This window comes from Tenrec ecaudatus, chromosome 2 (genome assembly GCF_050624435.1).
Source record: "Tenrec ecaudatus isolate mTenEca1 chromosome 2, mTenEca1.hap1, whole genome shotgun sequence".
Classification (NCBI taxonomy): domain Eukaryota; kingdom Metazoa; phylum Chordata; class Mammalia; order Afrosoricida; family Tenrecidae; genus Tenrec; species Tenrec ecaudatus.
Window position 1 is genome coordinate 218,076,524 of NC_134531.1, and position 24,532 is coordinate 218,101,055.

Consider the following 24,532-nt stretch of genomic DNA (forward strand, 5'->3'; position numbering starts at 1 on the left):
ATTTCTGAGACTGAATCTGAACAGGAGTAGACAGCTGAATTGCTACAGGAGTAGACAGCCTCATCTTTCTCTCACGGGGTAGTTAGTAGCCCAGCATTTGACCCACGATGCCAAAGGGCTTCTTAAAAGTTCCATAAGACACATTATAGCATCTCTTTACATAATAGAGAACAAAAATGAATTTTATAGCCGTCCTTTCCACCATCTGCTCCCACACACAGACAGGCAGCAAGACTATGGAAGAATAAGTGAACGTCAGAAAGAACCTCCTCCCTTCATTCTCATAGCCCTGCTGGCATAATGGTTATGCATTGGGCTGCTAACCACAAGGTCAGTAGCTTGAACCCCCAGCTGCTCCTCAAGAGAAAGACAAGGATTTCCACTCCTGTAAAGAGTTTTCCTGTAAAGAGTAACAGTCATGGAAACCCACACGGGCAGCTCTCCGCTGCCCTAGAGGATTGTTATGAATCAGAATTGATTGGCGGACAGTATGTCTGGGTTCCAGTTGTAGTGTCCTAGTTTGAAAACCTTCACTTCTTCATGTAGCCCTTCTCCCTCTATCCACTTCATTATTAGAACTTTAAAACACATGACATGTAACTGAGGGGCCAGTGGTGGCTCAGTGATAGCATGTTCACCTTCTACATGGAAGACCCAGGCTTGATTCGGCGAGTTCACCTCATTAGAATCACCATCTGCCTGTTAGTGGAGGCTTGCATGTCCCTGTGATCCTGAACAGGTTTCAGCAGAGCTTCCAGATGAAGAAGACGAGGAAGAAAGGCCTGGCCACCTATTCCTGAAATCAGCCCATGAAAACCGTATGGATTGCTTGGCCCAGTCCATAACCAATCATGGGGATGGTACGAAAGTAGGCAGCAGCTCTCTGCATTGGGAAGGGGTGCCCTGAGTAGTTAGGGGCTGACTTGATATCTGCTAAGACGACTCGCTAACTCTTACTGCCATTGAGGCCATGCCGATTCACAGCGACCCTGCAGGACAGGGTAGAACTGCTCCTGTGAGTTTCCGAGACTGGCTCTGTCCCGAAAGGAGGACAGCAGCGTGTAATTAAGTTGATCCCAAAGAGGAGAAAGGAGGCAGGAAAGTGAGCAGAGGAGGTCCAGACCTGGTTCCTGAGTTTTCTGTCTCTCCTTGTGCAGGACTCGAGCCTCCAGAGGTGTGCAGCAGGCAGCCGAGGAAGGGCCCGCAGTTCAGGTCACGCTTGGTGCATTTAATTCGGCATTTTTCCGCTGGGCTTTCTCTTGCCTGCGAGTTGAATTGTGTGGCCACAATCAATGGTGCCACCGTGTGCAGGGCTCCCTTTGTCCAGGGCCAGCCAGGCCTTCCTTAGCTTTGATCTCTGGCTTGACTTCCTCTTCTTCCTGCAAAAGCGCCAACCTGCAGAGGCCGTGTTTGCTTTCCCCCACCAGGGTGGGGTGGGGGATGCATCCCACAGGAGGTATCGGTGTCAGGGCCGGCTTTGATCGGGCACCCAGTGTTATCTGCAGGCGTCTGCATGGTCTGCGGCTCATGACCCATGTTCCTAGAATAAAGGAAGTGCACTTAGGTGGGGAGATGCTTGGGCATTTGGTCAGGGAGGTGTGTGTGTCATGTTCTTGGCCTCTTCCTGCCCTCCCCCTCCTTTGTTTATCTCCTAGGTTCCTGCTTCATAGGTGTGGGAGCCGGTAATGACAGCTCCTTTGACACCAAGGGCCTGCTTCTAAGGAGCCTCGGTGGTATAGTGGGTGGTGTAGTGTTATGTGGTTCTCTAAGGGGGAAAGAAAGTTACCGGTTAGTCTGAAACCCACGGGGTGGCTGTGAGTCAGCATTGACTCCGGGACAGTGCGTTTAAGACTACTTTCAGGCTGCACACCCCTGCGGCACCCACCACAAACAACAAGAAAACACACTGCCCTAGAGTTGATTCCCACTCACAGGACCCCATAGGGAGGGCAGAGTGGGCTGCCTCTTAGGGTTCCTGGGCCTGTATGGGAGCTCAGCCACATCTAATCATTGTCTCCACAGTGGAATCCTGGACTGGGGCTCCACTGAGGCCCACTGAGCTCCCAGAAAGCATTTGCCCTCATCCTGTGGTTCTGAGCCAGGAACCAACGCTCAGAGAGCCGCAGTGCTCTGAGCCACCAGGGGAAGCTCCTGTTACCGGCACAGGGTTATGAAAGTACTTTGTTTCTGAAGAAACCTTCGGTAAGCTGAAATGGTGGAAAGCGAAGAAGCAATTACTATTAGTTTATATGTTCGTTTGTTTTAAGCACTCCCAGATTCAAACAAACAAACACCCCATGTAAGGAGTCCTAGTAAATACCACACAGAACTAACACAACACGAACACAGGGAGTTCACAGACAACTCTCCAAGCTGAGCTGTTGGGGGTAGGACCCCGGGAAGGAGCTTGGCGATGTGTCTGCTGCTGCCCGGGGTGCACCCTGCCTCTCTGACGCCTCCCTGCCTGGCAAAATCCTGGGAAACAGGTCCTAATGTAAACGCAGAGTGGCCCCAAGTGAACTCTGGGGAAGAGGGAGCAGCTGTTTTCCCGTCCTAGCAGTGAGAAAGCCGAGCTTGGAGAGGTTCAGAGACTTGCTCTAACCCCTCAGTGGTCTGCACTAGAAACCCCTCAGAGCATGTGCAGACAATCCGAGCTCTCAGTTTTAAATTCCCAGCGCTCCAGAGAAAAGGCTTTAAGGACTGCTTTGTTTGGTCGCGTGTTCCCTGCCCTCTTGTGGTGGAAATGTGAATTTACAGGGGCCCAGTGTCCCCACGTCTCAGCAGCAGTCTGGAGGGGGGCTTGGGACTCTGAAGTTTTACGGTCCTCCCAGGTGAGACAGGCTGGTCTCTACTAGGCTGTAAATGCAGACCCGTTGTTTGCTGGCTCCTTGTTCTCTGTTCGTGAAGGGTCTTTCTGATGTCAGGTAGTGTCATGGTAGTTAGAAACCACCAGCCGCCCCATGGGAGAAAGAGGAAGCTTTATACTCACTATAAAGAGTTCTAGCCTCAGAAGCCCGGGGGTGGGGGCAGTTCCACCCTATCCTAGGGTCTCTATGCCGTGGCGTTGACTGACGGCCATGAGTCAGGTAGTCAGGGCTGCTCTGCTTTTCTGACTCTGAGAAGAACCGTTTCTCCGCTTATGTTCTTTGAGAAGTGCTTGGGACGTTGAGCGGGTTATGCTGAGTGCTTCGTAAGCACTGTGGTCCCCGGATGCTGCGTATGGTTTGTATGTCTGCTGCTCACTAGAGAGTGGAGGGGGGGTTCAAGTCCAGCCAGAGGCACCCTGGAAGAAAGGCATGGTGACCTCCTTCTGAACAACGAGCCACTGAAAACCCTGTGGAGCCCGGTTAGTTCTGCTCTGACGCCCGTGAGGTTGCCATGAGCCAGAATCTGACATCAGCCAATTCAACACTGTTGTCAGACGGAAATGAGGATGTCCACTGACATTAAAGAGATGTGGTGTCTGCCGTCTCCTTGCCTTGGTCTGTAATGCAGGGGTGCAGATCTGTAGGGGAAACGAAGGCATTTGGTTACTTCAGAGATGTACACATGTCAACCTCCCTCTCTCTTCCTCCCCACCTGCTGCTCCTCAGATTGTGAAGTGGTCAGACTGCTGTCTGCTGCTGGCTTGTAGGCCTGGGGACCCTTACCAGCTAATCGCTAAAGCAAGCGTGGACGACTTCAGCAAGCTGGGAGTCGCGTTCATGGAAGACAGACTCCAGATGGACAATGGGCTGGTACCCCAGAAGATTGTTTGTAAGTGACTTTAGAAAATGTTGTTGTTTTTTTTTAATCATAGCAGGTCACTGTAGTTTGTTAGCCGAATAACTGCCAAATATCCCTTTCGAGTATGGCTTCAACCCTCTGTCACTGAGTGGATTCCACCTCAGAGGGACTCTTCAGGACAGAGTAGGACTGTCCGGTGGAGTGTCCAGGGCTGTAAGTCTTTATAGGAGCAGATGGCTGCGATTCTCTCCCACTGGGTGGATGGTGGGTTCAAACAAGCAACCTCAGTGAGCAGTCCACGCTAGTCCACTGTGCTACTGGGGCTCTTTGGATGGTGTCGAGCCATCGAGTCGATTCTGATTCACAGTGACCCCAAAGCTGTAAATCTCTGTGGGAGCAGACAGCCTCATCTTCTTCCTGCTCTGTGGCTTGAGCACACTGCTTGCTTTCATTCACTGCACCAGTGCGACATTCACACAGGGGCCAGGCTTTGCTTTTTGTTTTCCTCAGTACATCTTTAGCGTTTATGGAATTTCCAGATCCAGGATTTTCGATAACTGCATTGTCCAGGAAATGGCATTCAGGTTTAGGACCCATAAATGATATAATTCAGATAACAGTATAACTAGTTTCTAGACCGTAACCCCCAAACCAAGCTCATTGCCACTGAGTCAATTCCAATTCATAGTGACCTTACAGGACAGGTTAGGACTTTCCTGGTGGGTTTCTGAGATTGTGACTCTTTGTTAGAGTAGAAAGCCTCATTTTGATCCCCAGGAGTAGCTTATGGCTTTGAACTGCTGACCTTGTAGGTAACAGCCCAACTCGTAGCCCACTGTGCCAACTCAATGATATGGGAAGCGGAAGCATTATTCTTCTCAAGTTCTCAGTCGAACCACCTTTGGAACAGTCCTTTCTTTCAGGAAAGGTACAAAATGTTCTTTCTAAATTAACTGAAAAGTGGGCTTTCATGTTTGTGCACGTCTTCCTCACTCAGGAACAAATGAGTATTTGCGTATCTGCTCCATAGATCTGCACATGTCCCCAGTCCCTTGTGTTGTGAGGGCCATGTGCCACAGGCCACGCCTGGCACAAAGCAGTTTCCCAGTCAGTTTTGTCCCTTAATTCCCGTCCTGACACACCGTCTCCCTCCGTGCACTGAGTGCGTGTTTCTCCCGCTGTGTGCTTCGAGAGACCTGAATGACGTTGCCATCACGTCGGTTCCACTTCATGGTGACCTGTGGGTGTCAGAGCAGAACTGGGTTCCACAGGGTTTTCAACGGCTGCTTTTTCTGGAAGAAGATTCCCCAAGCCTCTCTTCCACGGCGGCTGGGTGATTTCAGACCGCCGGCCTTTCAGTGAAACAGCCAATGTGCTTAGCGCTGCCCAGGGACTTCCACATAAAAGCATCTGTCGTGGCAGAGCACAGCTAACAACCACGATGGACGGGGCAGCATTGGCTCTCTGAATCTCAGTCAGTAGAGGAGGGGTGGGAGGAGCTGAAGGCTCTGCGATTTGTAGGGGAAAGATGTTGAGAAAGGGGGCCTGGGGCACCTGGTGGCTCCCTGGTCATCCTCCCAGCATGTGGGCACAATGGTGTGGCTTCCAGGGATGCCGCTGCAGAGTTGAGGGGAGAGGCTGGCGGGAGCTGGGTGGGTTGGCAGGCTTGGCGTGACAGCCTTGAGACTAAAGAGCGCGATGGGACTCCCGACCTGGGCCGCGTGACTGACCGTGTCTCCGTTCTTGCTTGCTGTAGCGGTGCACTTGCAGGACGCCGCTCTGAGGGACCTTAAGGGCCAGGCCTCCAACAAGCACAAACAGGCCATACAGCCGCACCCCAACCTTCCCGTGGAGACGATGCCCGAGCCGGACGCCGCAGCGCATGCCGGCAAAGATGATCCGCAGCTTCTGGGGGAAGAGCCCAAGCAGGGGCTGGGAAGTGGCTTGGGGGGAGACCCCGGTGAGGAGAGTGACCGAGGAGCAGGCTCCACGGAGCATCATGGCCTCCATCTGTTTAGCTGCCACGAGTGTTTGGAGCTCGAGACGAGTACCATCGAGTCCATCAAGTTTGCTTCTGCAGAGAACATCCCGGATCTCCCCTACGACCACAGCAGCAGCTCTGAGAGCGTGGCCGATGAGCCCTCTGCTGACAGAGATGGGAGGAGGGTCCCCACCACAGGCAAGGTACCCAACATCCTGGTCTACGTGGGCCCCGATTCCAAGGAAGCTCGGGGCAGGTGCCAACATGTGCAGGCTATGTTGGCCGACTGTGTCGACACCGAGCGCTACACCATCTACCACCTGCGGGAGGACAGCGCACTCAGTGACCCGTGGCTGGACAACTGCCAATTGCTGGTGCTCGCCAGCCTGGAGCCCGTTCCAGGCAGCCTGGACCAGAAGGTCATGGCCTACCTTACTCAGGGAGGGAAGGTGCTGGGCTTGTCTTCTTCCTTCACGTGTGGTGGCCTCCAGGTGGCCAGCAAGGGGCCTCCGCAGAAGACAGTGCAGAACCTGCTTTTCTGCGGGGCTGAGCGGAACGAGGTGAGGCTCAGTGTGCTGAGCAGTGGCTGCTTCTATGAAGAGAGCCCCGGGGACGCGCTCGGCCTAGGCAGGTTGCAGGGCCACCTGGACAACGTGGACAAGGACAGGATGATCGTGCAAGTGCCTTTTGGACCGCTCGGAGGAGAAGCTGTCCTTTGCCAGGTACTGAGACGCACGTTGACGTCATGGGGGCCCTTTCCAGGGGTGTCTCTGACAGGGTGCAGGGTGCTAAGGCTGCTGGTGCGGGTTGAAGGGTTCTATCCTTTGGAGTGCTGTGGGCTGCTTCTGACTCTTCATTGGGACTTGGTGCTGCTGATGAGAAGGCCCAATTCAGGGCTGTGGTGTGGCCTGCATTGTCTGGGTTATAGAAGAAGGAGGCAGGAGCTGGCTGCTGCCGGTGGCTGGCGCATCCCCTGGCTCACGGCAAGCTAACATCCAGCAGAACCAAGCCTGGCCCAGTGCGGGCGCCACCACATCACCGCCAGATGATGGAGTCCACCACTGGGGCTGTGGTGCCGGGCCATCGAGGGTCTCCCTGGTCTTCGTGGGCCACTCGATTCACTGCTCCCTCCCAGTGAGGGTCCTGAGCAAATTCTCTGGCTCTCTCTCAGAGGCAGACAGCCAGGCCTTCCTTCCTAGTCTGTGTCTGGAAGCTCTTGGGAACTGCCCACTGTGGGTGAGCCTGTTAGTGTTTGAAGTCTGGTAGCAGAGCTTCCAGCAGCACCGCGACACACAAGCTGACAGATGGTCATGGAGGAGGTGTGATCGTTAACTAAGTTTCTTAGATAACCAAGGATTAGGCAGAAAATTCTATTTTAATATATTTTGTTCTGATTTTGAACATAATTGGCGGTCATCTTTCCAAAGTACCTCCGTCAACTTCCTTGCCTCACAGTGCAGCCTGGCTAACACACCGGCGTTTATTTAACACCGGGCTCAGGATTCCAAATATGAGGGACCATCACTGTAAAATGTCAGAGCTGCTCTCACGGAGTGGACTCTGCACTCACTGCTGCCGGGACGCTGGGACGGTTAGGAAGTTGGTGTTCAAGACCTTCGAATTCTGAATTCCTTTCTTACAATCTGTGTCTCACAACACCTGATGTCCCTGGGCAGCACAGATGGCGTAGCTTGCCTGCTGACCAAAATGCTGGAGGTTTGACTCCCCCCGCGAGGCTCTCTGCGGAAGAAAGGCCTGGCAACCTGCTTCTGTAAAACATGTGGGCTCAGGTGCCAGGATGACAGTGGTTTTTCTTTTGAGTTGTAAAAGCTGCTGAGAGGCTGTTGGAGTTACTTAGATTTTTGGTTCATGAATACATCAGAAAACCCAAACAATACCAACTCACTGACATCCACTCGATGCCAACTCATAGCAACCTGATAGGACAGGGCAGAACTGCCCCTGAGAGTTCCTGAGACAACTCATTATGGGAGTAGAAAGCCTGTCTTTCTCCAGAGGAGTGGCTTGTGGTTTCGAACTGCTGGCCTTGTGGCTAGCAACCCATTGAGTAACCACTGCGCCACCAGGGCTGCTCGGATGAATCCATAGGTGAGGGGAAATAAGTGGAAACGGAGAAGCTGAAAAGAAGCTGATGCTACCTCTTTCTTTCTTAGGAGTCCTTGTGGCTCTTTAATGCCCCACCCCTCCCTTTTAGCTTATTCATGTAAATGAGCAGCGGAACAAGAGCGAGCCTTTCAAACCCCCTGAGCATCGATGGCAGATCTTTCCATGCCTGGAGGATAGACGTCTTTGTGAGAATAACACGCAGCCTGAAGGGTTTGATGATTGGAGAAAATGAAGGAGACAGATCATGGGCACATAGTAGTTCCCCCAGACCCAGCACCCTCGGGATGGCATGGTAGTTCTCCTGGACACAGCATCCTGTTGATGCCACGGAACCAGGCAGTTCATCCTGTAGACAGAAGTTGGAGCTGCTCTAGGTCTCCCACACTGCCGCCACCACCGCAACCACCACCACCACTACCGGTCCCCTTGAGGAGCTGCATAGATTGTGCTTTAGTATAAGGACCTTGTCATTGAGGTAGGAAATTGCCCACTTTCTTGTTTTTTTGTTCTTAATCATCTTTGATTTCTGGTCGGACATCTTACAAAGGGCTAGAGATGCACTTCCTTGCTATTCCAAAGCCCACTCACTTGTTCTTAAGATAGTACCTGCGAAAAGCTGTGTGAAATCTAGAAATCTGGACTGCAGGCCAGGTGTACATGCCAAGGAGTTTCCAGTAGGGTTAGGTTTGGCGGCCTTATTAAGGCCTCTCTAGATGTGGTAGCCATGGTAACCACATGTATATTCAGAAAATCCACCCCCAAGCCGACTTCCCCCAGCTATATTTCAGTCCTGAAGTCTAACTCGCCACCCCGGCGTCCAGACTTGTACTAGAAAATTGATTCGGCACTGTTGCAATCCCTTTCTCTAAGCTACACAGCAAGTCTGCTGCCCCACCATTTAAAGCCACCCTTCTGCTGTCGTAAAACTTGATGCCCCAGGACGCTCCCCTAGAAGGGCGAGGGGAAAAATAGGCAATCCGATGCAGCTTCAGAAATCTGATTCAGGGGATTAGAATGCCATTTTTGATTTTAAACGACTTCCAGTCTGGGAGCGGCGGACTCCCCGTGTGCTCTGTGGACTGGTGCCCCCACCACGCCGTTGGGAGGCCAGCCAGTAAATCTGACGGCAGGCTGGGTAGTTTCCTCTGTCCCCGTTCAATTTCATAGTCTTCGTCTCCGCCATCAATGCAGCAGTGATGTAACCTGGTAAGAGGAGGTGGAGAACTTCAAGGGCCAAACACAGCTGTACAGTAGGTGGTGGCGAAGCCGGCGGGGAGTTCGGGTTTCATGTCCTTGCTTGCTAATAGAAAGAGAATAAACGTCGGCGTAAGTTGCTGAGCTGATCAGGCTTTGGGGGAAATCTCAGGAAGGCGGTGGTGATTGCTGGTGTGTGACTCTCACTGGAACAGAGAATTTGCAGGGACCCTGTCCAAATGGAGCCTCTGAAATGGATGTAAGCTGCATTTTCTTGTCTCACTCAGACCAGCACCCTGCTGACATGGTGCTAATCTGGGCCAGGACAGGCCTTGTTGTGGGGCCCTCGCGGTCCTGTGCATCAAGCTGCATCCCAGCGTCTGCTCACTAGATGTCAGTAGTGTCCCTTCCTGTTTGTGACAGCCAGAAATGTCTCCTCAGACATGACCAGATCTGCCCTCACTGGGAAGCAGTTGCCCTAGTTGAGAGCCCCTGCTTTGTAGCATTCTTGGATGACTAGGTTTTGGTCCAAGTCCCGTTGCTGTGGTAATCACATCACAAGCGGAGGATGAGACGTTTTCAGACGCCTCGAAGAACTAGGAGCACAAGTCCACACTCGGGTGCCTTTGTGGCCCCGTTGACGGAAAGTGACATTCCCCCCACCCCCACCCCACCCCCACTAAACAGGTGGACTTTCTCGTGATTTCCATTGTCTAAGGGTTCATCCTGAACCCATAAGACAAGCAGAAGACATCTTCAGGGACGGCCCTTTCTTCCCTGCACCGCAGGGGCCCGCATCTCCCTGGGAGAGTGCTCATAAGACCGTTCTGTGTTCCCAAAGCCCTGCGAGTACATGTGCTTTCAATCATGCCTCCCTAGCTTTTCTATCTGCCACCTGCAAAGGTTCATCTCTAGGGCAGCAGCACTGCGCACAAGAATTCAACATGCCTGTGGCGTTGCTGGCTGGCACTGGCTTTGTCCACTTGCGAGGCACACACACCTGGGAGGAGAAGGGCCGCAGAAGGCTGCTTCATGTCCTGACTCCCCGCGTGTGCAGAGTGGAGCTGTGCGTGCTCAGCAGGGTTACTGGTTTTTCTCGTAAGTAGATCACCAGACTTTTCTTGTGAGGCGCCTCTCTCTGGGTGAACTTGTGCCTCCAGTCTTGTTGGCGGCCTAGGAAGTTAACTTGAGCCCGTGCAGGGGACCCTGAGCTCAGTGCACGACATTGCTGTCCCTGCTCCTCCCTCTGCATGACCGTTTAGAGCCTGGTGAGCTGCTGCCTGCGGAGTAGCCAGCACCTTAGCTGGCCACCTGCAGTATGGAGACCACGGTGAGCAGTGCCCTGCAGATTGGCCTCAACTGTTAACATTTGACCCTGATCCAATGTACTTGGACTTGCTTAAGGCTTGGGTGGGACCTGAGAGATTCGAAAGTTGTCCAAGGTTGGCAAAAACAAAGCCAAAGAAATCAAACACACACGGGTCACTTTTCTGGGTATTCGGTATCCTGGCACCTTTCGTGGGGTAGCAGAAAAAAAATTTATTTGGAAGGAGCTAGACAGTAGTAATTTCCTCTCTACTAGAAGTCTGTTCCTCCATGCCAACACATGGATGGTTGGTGGGAAAGTTGTGGTGGTGGGGGCAATTCCATTTCGATGGTGCAACAAAGCCTTGAGCTAAATACACGGAGTTCTTAGTTAAACGCAGGGAACAGTTCTTCCCTGCCTTATGAGTTGGAATCAACTTGATGGCAGCGAGTTTGCTTTGTTTTTGGTATTGGTATAGGTATATAATTCACATGTCATGCAATTCAGTAGTTCAGTCATGTTCCGAAGAGTTGTGTGTTCATTGCCACAATCAATTTCAGAATATTTTCTTCTTCCTACTCAGTGTTGCTCTGTGGATGGGTATCATTCCAGTTGTGGAGGGCTTCTCTTGTCTTTAGAATGACGTGTTCCAGTGATTGGTTTTTCCTGAAGGACTCCTGGTGGTGCTGTGGGTCAGGCGTTGGGCTGCTAACCACAGGCCGGCGATTTAGACTCTCCAGCCACTCCATGGGGGAAAGGTGAGGCTGGCCACTCCCATAAGCTTTACAGGATCAGAAACCCATCTAGGGGTACTGAGTTGGGAGTGTATCAATAGCCGGGTTGCTGCTCTTTCTTTTTTGGTGGGAGGAGGGGGTTTGGTCTTTCTTGAGAATAGACTACTATCAACGAAGGAGCTGGTGAACTGCCAACTTCAAGGTCAAGGGTTCAAACCCACCCATTACGCCCAAGGGAGAAAGATGAGGCTGAGTCTCTGAGTCAGAGCCAACTTGATCGCAGCGGGTGGCTGGGTAAGTAGTAACCAGTGTGCTTTCCATCCTGGTCCCCTGGGAGCTCCTGCCCAGCATCGTTTTATTGCTAAACGCCGAGGCTCTGAGTTTGGGCACGCTGTTGATCCTGAGAAGGATTCTTCATGTTCAGGTTTCAGAAGCACCGGCATCGCAGCTGTTGTCCCTCGTGTCGTCTCTGAGGTTTACCGTGTGGCCTTTTTCATCCCTCAGGTACACTTAGAACTACCTCCCAACTCTGTGGCCGTCCAAACTCACGAAGATTTCAATTTGCTCAAATCCAGCAATAGTAGACGATACGACGTCCTCAAAGAGATCCTGACTGCACTTGGCATCAGCTGCGACACAAGACAGCTTCCCCCCTTGACGCCTCTCCACTTACTGTCGGCTGCCGAGGTGAGGGTGTGCTCCGCGGGGGCAGGGGACTGCCTTGGGGGCTAAGGAGGCTCCTCTGGAGTAGGTTGACCGTTTCTCCTAATTGGGCCACTTTAGTGAATGATTGTCCATTTTGCCATTGCATTTGGAAATGGCCTTGAGGACTCCCAGGTGGGATGGGTCTGTTTGTAAGGGAGGAGGTTGTAGTTGGGCCCCAGCTCTCAGCAACCCACACACCACCCGTTGGAACACATCCCCGTGGGCGGTTGTCGATCAGATGGTTTCAGTACATGGCGTTTTCATTGGCTGATTTCAGGAGTACACCAGGCCTTTCCTCCTAGTCTGTCTGAATCTGGAGCTTCCACCAAATTCTGCTCTATGGCATCGCCACATGCAGGCGTCCACTGGCAGATGGGTGGTGGCTGTGAGAGCCGCGCACTGGCAGGGAATGGGACCAAGGTCTCCTGCATGGAAAGCAAGAATCTGACCACTGAATCCACCACTGCCCAGGTGTCAGGTCTTAGGGATTTGTCCCTTTCCACGCTGAGGGACCCACGAGTCACTCCACTCTTCGAAGTGTAAGGAATGTACTTGGGACCCAAAGATTCTGGCCTCAAGGACATTCGGTTTGATTTGGGCCTTTCTCAGTAAATCTTAGGATGGGAAAACTCACGTCTCTTAGTTTGTGCCTCTGTCTGCCCTGTTGGGGACTAGAAGCTGTGGATGTCAGCTCTCCCATTTTGCCTGGTTGGGTCTGAGAGGAAATGTCCAGGGAGATGAGGGTGTACTCGGCACTTGACTGGCCCTTTGTCTGTGTGTTAGGCCCTGGCTGATAGCTGACTGCGGGCAGGTTCCCAGGTTCACCAGGTGCCTTGTCCCTGAATCCCTGGGCTTTGCCCAGCTGTCAGGGCCCTATTAATTCGGGCCAATGACTCTGAGTCTTTCTCTTCTCTCCCTGACCCAGGTAACTATGCGTTTAGTCCAGGTGACTCTCAACAGCACCGTTACCTGCTCTCCCTTGAAAAGAGTAAATTAAATCACCCCTGCAGACCTGCAGTTTTTAAGAGAGGGGCATTCCCCCTTTGGCCTAAACTTCGTTTACAGAGGGAAGCAGAGCAAGCAGCAGTTAGGCTAGGGCGTGCTCATGGGGCGAAGCCAGTAGAATGCCTGAGAGTGTTTAGGATTAGGAAGCATTATAAGATTTTTTCAGGACTGGATGAGATACACAATAGGAGCCTTGGTGGCGTAGTGGGTTGCTAATGGCAAGGTCAGCTGTGTGAAACCACCAGGAGAGAGACGGGATTTTTTCTTCTATGAAGAGTTACAGCCTCAGAATCCCAGCAGGCCCGTTGGGCTGTTCTACCCCTCCCTACAGGGTCACTGTGAGTAGGCATTGACTGGGTGGCAGGGAGTGTAAGTTTTTGAGATCGGATGAGATAATAAGCATATGGGGACGGTTTGCAAGTGGCATGATTTAAATTGTACTGTGGTTATTATTAATATTAGGTTGTTGGGAGGGATGCGTAATATGTGTAACAAGTGCCTGGTTGAAGGAGCCCCGGTAGCCCCATCAGGTAAGTGTTTCTAACCCCAAGGTCCGTGGTTCAAACTTAGTAGCCACGCTGCAGGAGACAGGTGAGGCAGTCTTTCATCATTGTGGAGCCGGCAAAGAATATTGAAAGCACCATAGACTGCTAAAAGGACAAACTGATTTGTCTTGAAGAAGTGAGGCCAGAGTGCTTCTTAGAGGCAAGGATGGCAAGACTTCATCTTACATACTTTGGTCATGTTGTCAGGAGAGACTGGTCCCTGAGAAGGACATCATGCTTGGTAAAGAGGAAGGCCCTCAGCAAGAGGGACTGGCACAGTGGCTGCATCAGTGGGCTCAGGCACAGAACCGTGTGGTGTTTAATTCTGCGGTGGTGGGGTCGCTGTGGGTCGGAGCCAACTCAACGGCACCGAACAACAAAGGATGGTGGTGCACATGAATGTGAAGCTAGGCGTCCCCGACGGCGGTGGGTGGTACCTCCTACCCTCTCTGAGGCTGAGACTGAGTTGCTAAGCACGCCTTGTGCTGGTGCAGTGTGGGTAGAATCTTTGAGTCCTTTGTACGCGGTCTCTCTTCTTGCAACTTGCCTAGACAGAGCCCCTGGTGCCCATAGAATTAAGTCTCATAGAGCTCATCTTGGTACTCAGTCACCTGCCATGCTCTGCTGTTTTGTTGGTACTCATCACCTTTATGAGCGTGGTGAATGATACCAGCACTAGCTCTCTGCTGCCTGCGGTCTATCAGATGCTCTGCCCTGTTGGGAATCGAAGATTCATCACCACTAGGTGTCACTGCCGAGCTGGCTGCCTGGTGTACACGCCTCAACTCTACAGTAGTAGTTCAGATACTTCATTTCCCCGCATTTTGTATAAATTTAGCATAGTATCATCTAGTACTTTACTCTTATATTGTTGCCACTTTTTTGGGCTCCACCGAAATTATTTAAATGTCATAGTTAAAAGTAAAATGTTTTTCCTTTTTTAGTATTGTATGTGTGTTTCATCGGGGGCTCTTACAAGTCTTATAATAATCCACCATTCAAGTGTATTAAGCACACTTAATGTTGCCGTAAGCTGTATTAAGTACATATGTTGTCATCAACTTTATCAAAACATTTTCTGCTTTAGCCTTTCTACTTCAGCTCTTCTTTTTCCCATCCTCCTCTCGACCCTCACAACCTTGTGAATCCTTGACCAATTATGTATTACTATTATTATTTCATGTCTTATACTGGCCATTGTCTCCCTTCGCCCATATTTCTGTTATTTGTCCCCCTTGGGGTGGGGGTGGGGTGGGAAATAGTACCATGGCCCTCACCTAGGTCCAGTCTGCTGGACAGGCTGGAAAGTTCTTCGCTGCCATCAAGTTGGCTCCTGCCTGACTCGTGGCAGCCCCGTGCACTAAGAAGCAGAATGCTGCTCAGTCCTGCAGCATCCCCACCCCCTGTGATTGGCTGTAGATCAGACCATGTGATCCACAGGATTGTCAATGGTTGAATTTCACACGGAATCACCAGACCTTTCTTCCTAGCCCTCCTTAGTCCAGAAGCTCTGCTGAAACCTGTCAACATCCTAACAACACACGGGCCTCCGACAAGTCGTGACTCTGTTGGCTCAGAATTGAACACAGGCCTTCCATGTGGAAGGTGAGAGTCTAACACTGATCCACCAAGCATCAAACACATGCTCACACACACACCACCTTCCCAGGTCCATAGAAAAAAGATTGTACAATAGCTTCTACAGAGGGGCTTGGGGAAGCTTGTGGCAAAGTTTTATTATTTTTTAATTCCATTTGCCCATGAATGGCTTGAAGCCCTTGCATAAGGTATGCTATCATAGAATCTACAGCGCTGCATAACTGTGGCTGTGTAGTTATGTACTGTAGAGACACAGGTAAGGTAGATATGTGCAGCTTCTCCTTAGTCGTGGTGCTGCTTTTTCCTGAGGTGGCTGGTGTGCGAGCTTGAATCGGTTCTTTGATTGGCATGTGTTTTGTGGCACAGGAGGATGTGGTGCCCAGCCAGCTTAGTCTTTGCGGTGGTGGCAGGAAGTCAGCAGGAACACCATGTAGGGGCAGTGAATTATTTAATGTGACTCTTCTAGTCAGTCTCTAATTTCCACCAGACGATCTTTCCTTGCATGGGTCTGTCGAGAAGGTGGGGGAAGATACTGGAAGGACTCACCGTGATTGTGAATGGGATTCTCTTCAGTGCCGTCCTGTTGTGTATACAAGGAGCCATCTGAGGAGCAAGAGGAAGATTCCAATGAGTAGCTGGAGTGGAGTGTGTCCTTTGGCCCTCAAATTCCTGCGCAGCAAACATCCTGGATCTAGAAGCCAGCTCTAATCTTAGAAGAGTAATATCCGCAGAACCAGGAGCCGGAGCATGGGACAGAGTGGTGGGCCTTGTAGCCCACAGAGCAAGTACAGCTGAGTGCTTTGGTGCAGAAGGCTGACTTGCAGAGTGGGGTATGTCTGGGTACTTAATTGGGGAAGTGGGGTTGCTGACCCACCAAAATGGAGCTGAGTGCCTTCAGGCTGAGGCTTCTAGAATGGGCTGCCTCTGGACAGTTAATTCAGCAAGCTGGATTTCTGACCGAGCGTGAGCTGCCTGTGGGTTGAGGCTCACATAGGAGTGGTCTGTCTCTTTGGGCATTTATTAGCAGACCGGAACGAACTTTGAAACAGGTCCTTTTAAACTCAACCCCGAGCACTTCTCCCTGGCATTAAATCGGCCAACTTCCTTAGTAAGCCCTTTCAGCATGAGTTTTGTCTGTGAGGGCTGTGTAGCCATTGCAATGGATATTGGATCCTAGCGAGGAAATTGGGAGAACCTTACTTGAGAGCTCACATCACCTTTGCTGTGTGTGCGCTTGAGAGACACCGTTTGGGAAGAAAGCATACTGTTCTGTCTCTGTAGAACTTGAGTCCTCTCAGGAACACTACCGATTCTGCTTCCGTTTCTCTGGGTTCCCATTTATGTTTCGATTTCAGCCAGAGGAATGCCTGCAAGGGATCCTAGAAAGGAAAAGGAGATGCCCATGAGGAGCAGGTGCCCAGCTGGGTGCCCACTGGCACTTGCAGCACGCAGAGGGGTAGAGTCATGCCTTTCACTTTCACAGTCATGCCTTTCACTTCATGCCACTTCATGCCACCGCCCTGCCTTTCACTCCTACAGAGCTGGCTGCCCTCAGGCACCTTACACAAGGCCTCTGTCTGCCCACTAGGAAGGGGGAAGTTTGTATCTCAGTGAGACAAATGGTTAACGTGCCGGGCTGCTAAGTGAAAGGCTGGTGGCTCAAATCCAGCCAGAAGTGCCTTGGAAGGACGGCCCTGCAACCACATTCTGTTTAAACCCGTGGGGTGTGGCTGTAATCTGATTCGACTCGATGGCACTGCCCTCCACCCCATGGCTGCATGCACGTTGTGGCGGTGATCTTTATACGGGGAGGGAGTTGCTCAAGATCTGGGAAGCATGAGTGTTTTTGTTTTCACCTCCAAAGCGACCCAGCTTGGGGTTCTTTTAGGCATTCGTTGTGGCCGATAGCTAATTACGTGTTTGGGTCCGAGTACTAGAGAGGCAGGCTGGACGTTGCCAGGAGTTTGGTGAGGGGATGGATTGTGTTACTTTGCTTGGGGATCAAGACATAACTGTAACGAGAAGTGACACCTGGGCTGGTTGTTAAAGAAACTGGGTGAAAGACAATCCGTTTTAGGTGTCTAGGTTATTAACTTTGGTGGTGGAGGAGTTGTGGGATGGGTGATACACGTTCAAGATAAAAACTAGTTATAAAATTCAATTTTTCTTCCACACAGTTACTGACTGTGGACCCCTTCCCCCTGCCCTTTAAAGACCGGTATTGTTGCTGAGGGTCATTTTGATATTTGCGAACATATTTTTAAAAAAAAATCAAAAAACAAAACCCTTCTTGTAGAGCCCTTCTATCCAGGGAATTATTTTTTGATGGTGGTTTCTTTTATGAAGAAACTTACCCCGTTATACCAGATGGCTCTTATTCTCCTTTCTAAAAAGAACCACCTCATTTCAAAAATGTTTGAGTGCCTACTAAGTGTAAGACACAGTGGAAGTTTCTGGAAAAACAGCCATTTAGTGTTTCAGATCCGTAGCTCGCTGTCTGCTTCAGCATCCATCCAGCTCTTGCTCAGGATTTCTTCCACAGTGGCTGCTGGCTCGGCTGGGGAGTCTGCGTACCTATTTTGGGCACAAGATTGGTCATGAGACCTTTCCCCCATTCGTAATCCTAGGCCTCAAATCTTGGATGCACAATGAGAAAGGGACTCCGGACATGACGGGAAGCACTGTTTACACAAGAATTCGGAGCACCCACATGAGAGAGAGCAACACAAGTTCCAGGTGCACCCTGAATGTAGCGTTTGACGTGCGGCTGACATGGCAGTCTTGGTGGGGGTTTTACAACACAGCCCCGGCTACAGAGCAGCTGGCTGCCTAAAGCAAACATGTAAAAGCTTTCATAGCTCTGAATGTTTTTAAGGGTCTTTCAAATAGACCCCTTTCTCTCCTTCCTTTCTTCGCCCATCACCTAAACCTAGGAAATTTTTTGTTTGTTTCAGCCAGCTTCCTGCTCTCAAACAATACCCGGGGCAGAGGTGACATGATGAGCGGTGACATCGAAATGGGGTGTGTTCCTTAGCTCCCATTACTCTTTTATTTGGGGGTGAGGCTTTTCAGCTTCTCCGTGGACTGTATTTTCCGAGTCATGTTGCCACAAGACTGTTTCAAAGCCACTCAGCTGGAGTTAACACTTCCAGTTTAAAATCAAGGTAGAGGTTGAGGGTGCGCCGGCGGGAAGCACAGACAGGCCCACCTTTGGTTGATTCCACTTCTGGTTACCTTTGTAAGGTGACACCGTGGCGAGGCCCTCACTACTAACCTGCAGGCCGGTGGTTTGAATCCACCAGCAGAGCCCTGGGAGAAGGGTGGGCAGCCCACCTCCGTAAAGAGCCCGGCTTTGTAAACCCTCAGGGCCGGTCCTGTGCTGCCCTGTTGTGCCGCTGTGAGTGGGAACAGACGGGAGGGCAGCAGGCTGTAGTGCTGCTTTTCTGGAGGTGGTTGGTCCGCGAGCGTGTCGGTTTTCTGTGTTGTAACGTGTGCCTACTGATCTGGGGAAGGGGGTCATCAGGTCTCTGAGCTAGCGGGGACAGCTGTCACAAGGGTCCATCAGTGGCCAGTGCCCTATCTAGGGAAGGTGGCTTCGTTCCCTCGGTGTGTTTGTATCTATCATGCATGCACACACAATTTGTGGAAGGGGGGCAACCCCCCCACCAAGACCAAATGCTTTTTGTCTTCTACACCAGCTCCCTAATAGCTGCCATGTGTGAGCGGGAAGGGATTAAGTCGACTGAAGCTGTCTTTAGGAAGTCTTTCTTGGAATGCTCTTATGAGCAGACTTTTATCTCCCAAGTCAAAAAAATAAGCGAAGCCCACACTGGCTGAGATCAGAAGGCATAGTCCAAGGGGGAGCAGGTGAGGGCCCACACAGCCTCAGCGTCCAGGCCTGCAGACCTCTTGATAATGCTCCCCTGCTGTCTGGTGGCCGTGCTCCCTGGGAACACCCTCTTTTGCCCATGCATGCTCGTACAACCTGAGAATTGTGCTGTTTGGGGAAGTGGCTGATAACATTTGGGGATTTTCAAGGCTGACAGGTGATTTGTGGGCCCAAATGGTGTTTAATCCTCCATTTCCCCTGGCTGGGCGAGAAGGGTATGGCCAGGTGGGTCCTTGCATATGTTGCCGTTCTTGGGCTGGGTCTCCGCAGGGCACATGTCAAAGGATTTGCTTGACCTTCAGGAAACTCCACCAAGGTCAGTGTCCATCTGTCTGTCGCTCCCCCCACCACGTAAAGGTAAAAAGAGTGGGTTCGTCACTTTTTGCGTGGTGCTGGCTCAAGGAAGCTTCTTCGCTGTCGGAGAACCTGGCCTTCCTGCAGGCACGAAGCATTGCTGCCCCTTCTCGCCTGCTGCCTCGGGTTTCTCTACCCTAGCATGTTCGCAGGCTCTGGTGTGTCGCCGTCACCAGCAGTGGATGGAATATCAGGATTAAAGGTCATGCATCGGTTCTAAAATCAACACTTTAAGCTTCAGACCCCCCCCCCCCTTGATCCTTTGAGGAACTAGGTTTAAATGAAAGGAACCTGGAATTGTTGAATCTTGGTTTTCATCTGCATTTAAAAATTTTTTGGTTGTTTTGAGGCTTCTCCGTTTTAACTGTAGACTGGAGTATTTTGTGGCCTTTACTATATTTCCTTAATATTCAGCGGTCTGCTTTCACCAAAGTTGTAAGGAAACACAGGACTGCCTAAGTAGAAACCCGCCTTGGATGCAGGGAGATGCTGGTGAGATTCTGGAAGATTTCTGCTAAGAATGGAATGCACTTCCCCCTCTTCCCATGGAGACTCACAACATAGTTATGCTTTGTGGGTACACCTTCCCCTTCTAAGTGTGTGTGTGTGTGTGAGAGAGAGAGAGAGAGAGAGAGAGAGAGAGAGAGAGAGAGAGAGAGAGAGAGAGAGAGAGAGAGAGGAGAGTTAGTAGTTAGGGGCTGGCTGTGACAGAAGAGAAGGGTTGCGGCTGGAGATCCCTTAGGTGGGTGGCACTGGTCAGCCGATGCTGAAGAGGCACCTTGAACATGGTGCAGAGCCACAAAACAACTCTTCTCTCCAGAGCGCCCAGCAGTGCAGCCGCTTGCCTCGCGCAGGCAGTGCAAACGTTTGAAAGGGAAAGTGACCTGCATTGTGAGTGTTCCTGTCAGAAAACATGTGGCAGTTTTGTTCTGTCTCAGGGCTACACCTGTCCAGAGTTACAGCTTGCCAGGGGCCAGCGTGGACTTGATGGCAGTGTGTTGAGGCTTTCTATGCCATCGGGTAGCAAGGTGTTTTCTCTATGTGAACAAAAAGGGGCTCCTTCACAGTGGTTGTCCAAGGGTGATTGAACGATGGCACCCCGATCCCCGTTCCCATTTCTCACCTGCACTCGGCACATTAGCAGAGAGAGGGTTTAAAGGAGGCCTCACACAGTGGTCTCATTAATTAAGACAAGTGGTTAATGCTGCAGGGACAGGGTGCAGGGGAAGGGGTCCTCACCAGAGTCTGCCTAGAATCGCAGGATATATGTATGTATGTGTGTGTGTGTGTGTGTGTGTGTATATATATATATATATATATATTGCCATGAACAACTTTGCATATATATGATGACTTATGCTTTCCTGTAGTTTTTTTAGTCCATCAAATAGAAGCCTTAATACTTGAAGGCCTGTAACTTTGAAGCTTCTCCCCTTTGTGCGGATTTTCCTGCTGTGCTGACAGACTAAGGGGAAGGTATCTCAGATTGGGCAGATGAGTTCTCAGAGAAAGGACAACAGTAGATGTTGTTGTCATATTCTCATGACCAAATCCTTCCCTTGACTTTTCTCATCCTTTCCATCCAAGACCCTGCAGGATTTCAGATGCTCCAGAAAAGCAATTATACCCACACCCCCCAAAATGTATCTTGTTCTCCGAGTCTGTGAATTTTACATTTTTCATCTTTATACTGGAGCATATTGAAATCATTGCTATCTCTTCATAGTTAACTTAAACACAATGAAAGAAAGTGACATTTTGGCTTTTTAATTTATTCCAGGTTCTTTCTTGAATTTTATCATAGCAGTACTTTGGGTTTCAGAATTAGCGATATAAAATAGAGCAGCCTCAAGTTACAGACAAGTTGTGGTTTTGAACATCTGCATGCTAAACTGGCTATTTAAAAAACCCGAACCCCATTATTTATGGGAGTTGAGTTTTCTTACCAGTCATGCTTCACAGTGTAATTAAACTACAAAATCCTTCTCTGAGAATTCAGACTCCACCTCAGGAAACTGTTTACCTGTCAGCTTCCTGCAGGGTGGGTCTTGAACCCAGGGGATCTCGTTCTATTGCGCCAGGGTTCGACTCAGTTTCACAGTCGTGTTAGATACCCAGGGATACTATGACATATAGGTGTACTTATGGGGAAGTACTGAATCTCTGCTGTTTGGTTAATACTTTTATACAGTTTCCCAAGTAACTGTTGAATGGGATGCATGAGCAGAACAGATGTTGTGCAGAAAATTTGATATCCAAAAGTAGGCCTGAGAAATGCAGCCAACAGCTTTCCGTCAGAGCCAACTGCAGGCCATCTATATCTGCCTATGGCCGACCTAAGGTAACAGTGTCTCACCTTCCCCGGTAAGCGGCGCGCTGTGTAAGACTGTCCTGACCTCGATCCAGTCTCTGTTCCAGGGAGACACCTCTACAGAAGGCCTGGGCTACCTGGCTACTGCGTCCGTCCGCGCAGCTGGGCCCCATTACAAGACGGATGCAGGCTCGCTTTCCCCAGGGCAAGGGCGAGGAGAGCTGCGTTGCATGTCTCCTTTCAGTGCTCTGTTTTCGCCCTGTTCTAAGCCCACTCGCAAATGGCAGCGGCCACCAGCTGTAACGGCGTTGCATGTAAGACAACGCCGCCTGTTGTCGACATGCAATGACAGGAGTGGCATTCTGACTCTGGCTCGCCCAGAAGGAAGCAGGAATCTCCTGCCCTCGCGCTTCCCGGGAAGGCCTGGGTTTCTTTAGCACGGGCGGTATTGAGTTTTGCTCCCTGTGCTTTCGGTTTGGGTTGATGTTTAACCTTTGACCCAGCCACTTTCTTATACTAAACAGTTTGTTGATGAGAGCAGCTGCCCTGCAGATTGTTTCCAGATTGTCCCCTCAGAGCTGAGGACAGACGCACCTTACGGAGAAGGGAGAAGGGCTGCCCAAGGCTCACGGTGCCTGCCTCTCTGGGCTCTGCCTTTGAAGCTGGCTGGCAGTCTCTGAGCACCTTTCTGTTTAAGCTACTGGGACACGGTGTGAATCAAGCTTCACTGTCGGTTTCGAGTATTTTTATTTGTCTCCGAATGAATGCTTGTTGATTTTCTACAACTTTCTGCCACCTGGAGCAGTGCCTTAGAGTACAGCAAGAATTCCCGACATTCCGTCTACAGGAGCTTGTGTACCTTTGGTACTGTGTAGGCAAGTAGACGGATGCCAACTTTTGTGCAGGAATCTCCTTGCTCCCAGAATGCTTAAGGATTTTTTGCAGAATTAAATAGTAAGATAGCTTTCATACAGAGGTAAACATTACTACCTTTTGACTCTGGCCCTTTAAAAAATAGGCTTTATTTGTTTCTCATCTTATGAAAGATACCAGTACCAGTACCGCGTGTGGCTTCAAACTGCTGACTTTGGGGTTAGCAGCCTAATGCACAGCCAACTATACCACCAGGGCTCCTTTACATCATCTTCATCTCTTTACAGGGACTCAACAGTCTTGTGTCTTAAGGGGAGTTTCTAGTATCTCTTGAGCTTTTTCCTACTTCCTGTATTAAAAAAACCAATAATGTAAGAGAAGATAACAGAATGACTTGGTAATAAGTGAATTCAAGACGCACCTCAGTTTGCTAGTTCTCCAAAGTTGTCGTCCCGCCCCCTCCCCAAGTCTCCAGCAACCTTCATTAAGGAGGGAAGGTCAGAGCTTTCAGCATCCGAGCCAACACTTTTTACTAAACTGGCCACCAGGGGCTGCTGTCGGAATGGTGAGGCTGAGCTCACCTCCCTTGAGGTGCGTTTACTTTTTCTACAACCAGTAAATTTTGTTAAGCTACCATTCCTAGTTTCAAAACCCGGGCCTCACCACATAGCCCTCAGTCACCAAGCATGCTTACGGCTACATCCCTTCCCGCCAGGTATGACGTGGAGCCTGGCGCCGATTCAAGAGTGAAGATTAAGACTGGTGTGTTTTTCATTCGGTGCCAATAAGCTGTTATTAATACACCGATTCCACATAGACGGAAACGCTTCGCCAGACGCACTGGGGCTTGTTCTCGGTAAAAGTACTCGTATATGCAGCGTTTGGGCTGTTCAAGGCCCAGGCCTGCAGACTGGGCTCCCACCATGCGGATCTCTAGATCTCCAGGGAGTTGGCCTTTGCAACCGAGCCAGTTGCAGATACCACTAGGGGCCATTCAGGTTCTGTGCTGTTGCTTTGCTTTGGGGTTTCACCAAGGTTGAGGCTTTGATGAAGTTGGCAGGAGGCACCGATGATGGTTACAAGACGTGACTGATGTAGTTGATCTCACTAAATTGTACACAGGGAAATAGGGGAATGTGTGTGATCTGTAGTTTTGTAGTAATTAAAAAAAATCAGTGAATTCCTTGGTTTTGATCCAGCTTTTAATTCTGGGGAAGAAAAAAAAACCAACCCAAAAAACAACCAGAGAACAAAAAACTCCCCCTGAAATCCAAGGAAAGTGGGAGAAGAGTAACAAATCCCGTATGACCTCGTCTCTCCACTGCTGATCCTTCTGCCCGTTTTCTTGATAAAGAGGGTGTCTTTGAAAGATGCAGTCGTTACAGCCTTCAAGTACAAACAGTAAGCACAGGACTCATGGGAAGTAACCGAGGAGACTGTCTGGACGGCTTTGACAGGTTGCTTTTAGATTCTACTTGGCTTTTGCTTATTTCTTCAGTTTGTCTGGAATAAAATCAGTGGTCTGCTTTGGGTCAGCGTTGGGTAGTGGGTCAGCATCCTACTGAAGATCACTCACTCACCCACTGTCACCGAGTTGATTCCAAGTCAGTTTCAAGTATTGAGACCTGGAACCTTAGATCTGGACACTTCCATCGGAATTGTGTGTGTGTAGTAAAAAAAAAAAAAGCCAAAGCTAATGCTGTTGTGATATAAACGTGAGTACCCGCCTGTCAATTAAGTGCCAATCCAAGATCATTTGAAAGCAAGGACCATGTGTCTTTAGTCTCGCCCTCTTTCAGTATTTTGCCTATTTAGGAAAGTGTGCCCTGTTGGAACACCTCCATGCTCCGTGCCCACTGAGAGCCTGGGGGGCAGCCCACCCAACTCGGAGGAGTGGCTGCCCCGCCTGGCCTAGCTCCCGCTAACCTTAAAGCAGGTGTGGGTGGGGTTTTGTAAGCAACCTGCCACACATTTCTGAAGACTCGCATGTATATGAGCCTGAGGAAAATGGGCAACAGTTACAGATGCCTTCCGGCGGAGAAACAACTGTCCAAGCCAGGCGGGCTGTTCCAGCTGCTCTCAGGCTTACATTGGGATCGGCCCCCTGCTTTGAACACGCAGGACCCCTGATCACATCCCTCCGCACCCCCCCCTGGGAGCCCCTCAATTTCCCGGACTTGCCC

General features: G+C 50.6%; 1 protein-coding gene across 4 annotated transcripts in view; it reads left to right on the top strand.

Moving 5' to 3' along the window:
* The window catches only part of HLCS (holocarboxylase synthetase), a 319,509-nt gene that overhangs the window by 133,775 nt on the left and 161,202 nt on the right, over positions 1 to 24,532 (top strand). For all 4 annotated transcript variants that reach the window (XM_075542309.1, XM_075542308.1, XM_075542305.1 and 1 more), the window contains 3 exons: positions 3,594 to 3,756; positions 5,483 to 6,429; positions 11,573 to 11,755. In XM_075542309.1, coding sequence (XP_075398424.1) covers positions 3,705 to 3,756; positions 5,483 to 6,429; positions 11,573 to 11,755 — 1,182 coding nt within the window. In that variant the 5' untranslated portion in view covers positions 3,594 to 3,704. The remainder of the gene's footprint in view (positions 1 to 3,593; positions 3,757 to 5,482; positions 6,430 to 11,572; positions 11,756 to 24,532) is intronic.